At 34.2% G+C, this 476-nt stretch overlaps 1 protein-coding gene across 1 annotated transcript in view; it reads left to right on the forward strand.

Moving 5' to 3' along the window:
• Positions 1-476, forward strand: part of LOC119586173 (guanosine-3',5'-bis(diphosphate) 3'-pyrophosphohydrolase MESH1-like) — a 3,971-nt gene that overhangs the window by 2,878 nt on the left and 617 nt on the right. The window contains exon 2 of the mRNA XM_037934876.1: positions 24-172. Within this exon, the coding sequence (XP_037790804.1) occupies positions 24-172 (149 nt within the window). The remainder of the gene's footprint in view (positions 1-23; positions 173-476) is intronic.

A 476-nucleotide genomic window follows, 5' to 3' on the forward strand; every position in this document is an offset into this window, starting at 1 on the left:
TACATTTCCACAAATTCTTTTAGGTGTGGCCTATTTATTAGTGGAAGGAGGTGTAAGAGATGTAGATGTAATACAAGCAGCATTACTCCATGACACAGTGGAGGATACAGATACAACAAATGAAGAACTTGTCCAAGAATTTGGTCCAGAAGTAGCTGGTATTGTGGCAGAAGTGAGTACAGGATATATTTCCAAAAAATAAACATGAATGCTTACATATGAAATGTACCTAGCTTCATTTCATATTTGTTGTGTGTATTAGCTAACAAAGCCATACTTTGTTACTCCTATAATTGGCTTATTAGCTTAGCCTGTTTGTAACAGTAAACCTAAATTTGTCTTTTAGATGTGTTTCCTCCACATGGTGTGAAAATAATTTCTGTAAATTTGCCCTTTCATATAATTTTGGGTAGCTTTTTACTTTGGTATGTTCACTAATCCTTTCCCTCAATGAATGTATGACATGTTCAAAAGGA

Source organism: Penaeus monodon, chromosome 21 (genome assembly GCF_015228065.2).
Source record: "Penaeus monodon isolate SGIC_2016 chromosome 21, NSTDA_Pmon_1, whole genome shotgun sequence".
Classification (NCBI taxonomy): Eukaryota; Metazoa; Arthropoda; class Malacostraca; order Decapoda; family Penaeidae; genus Penaeus; species Penaeus monodon.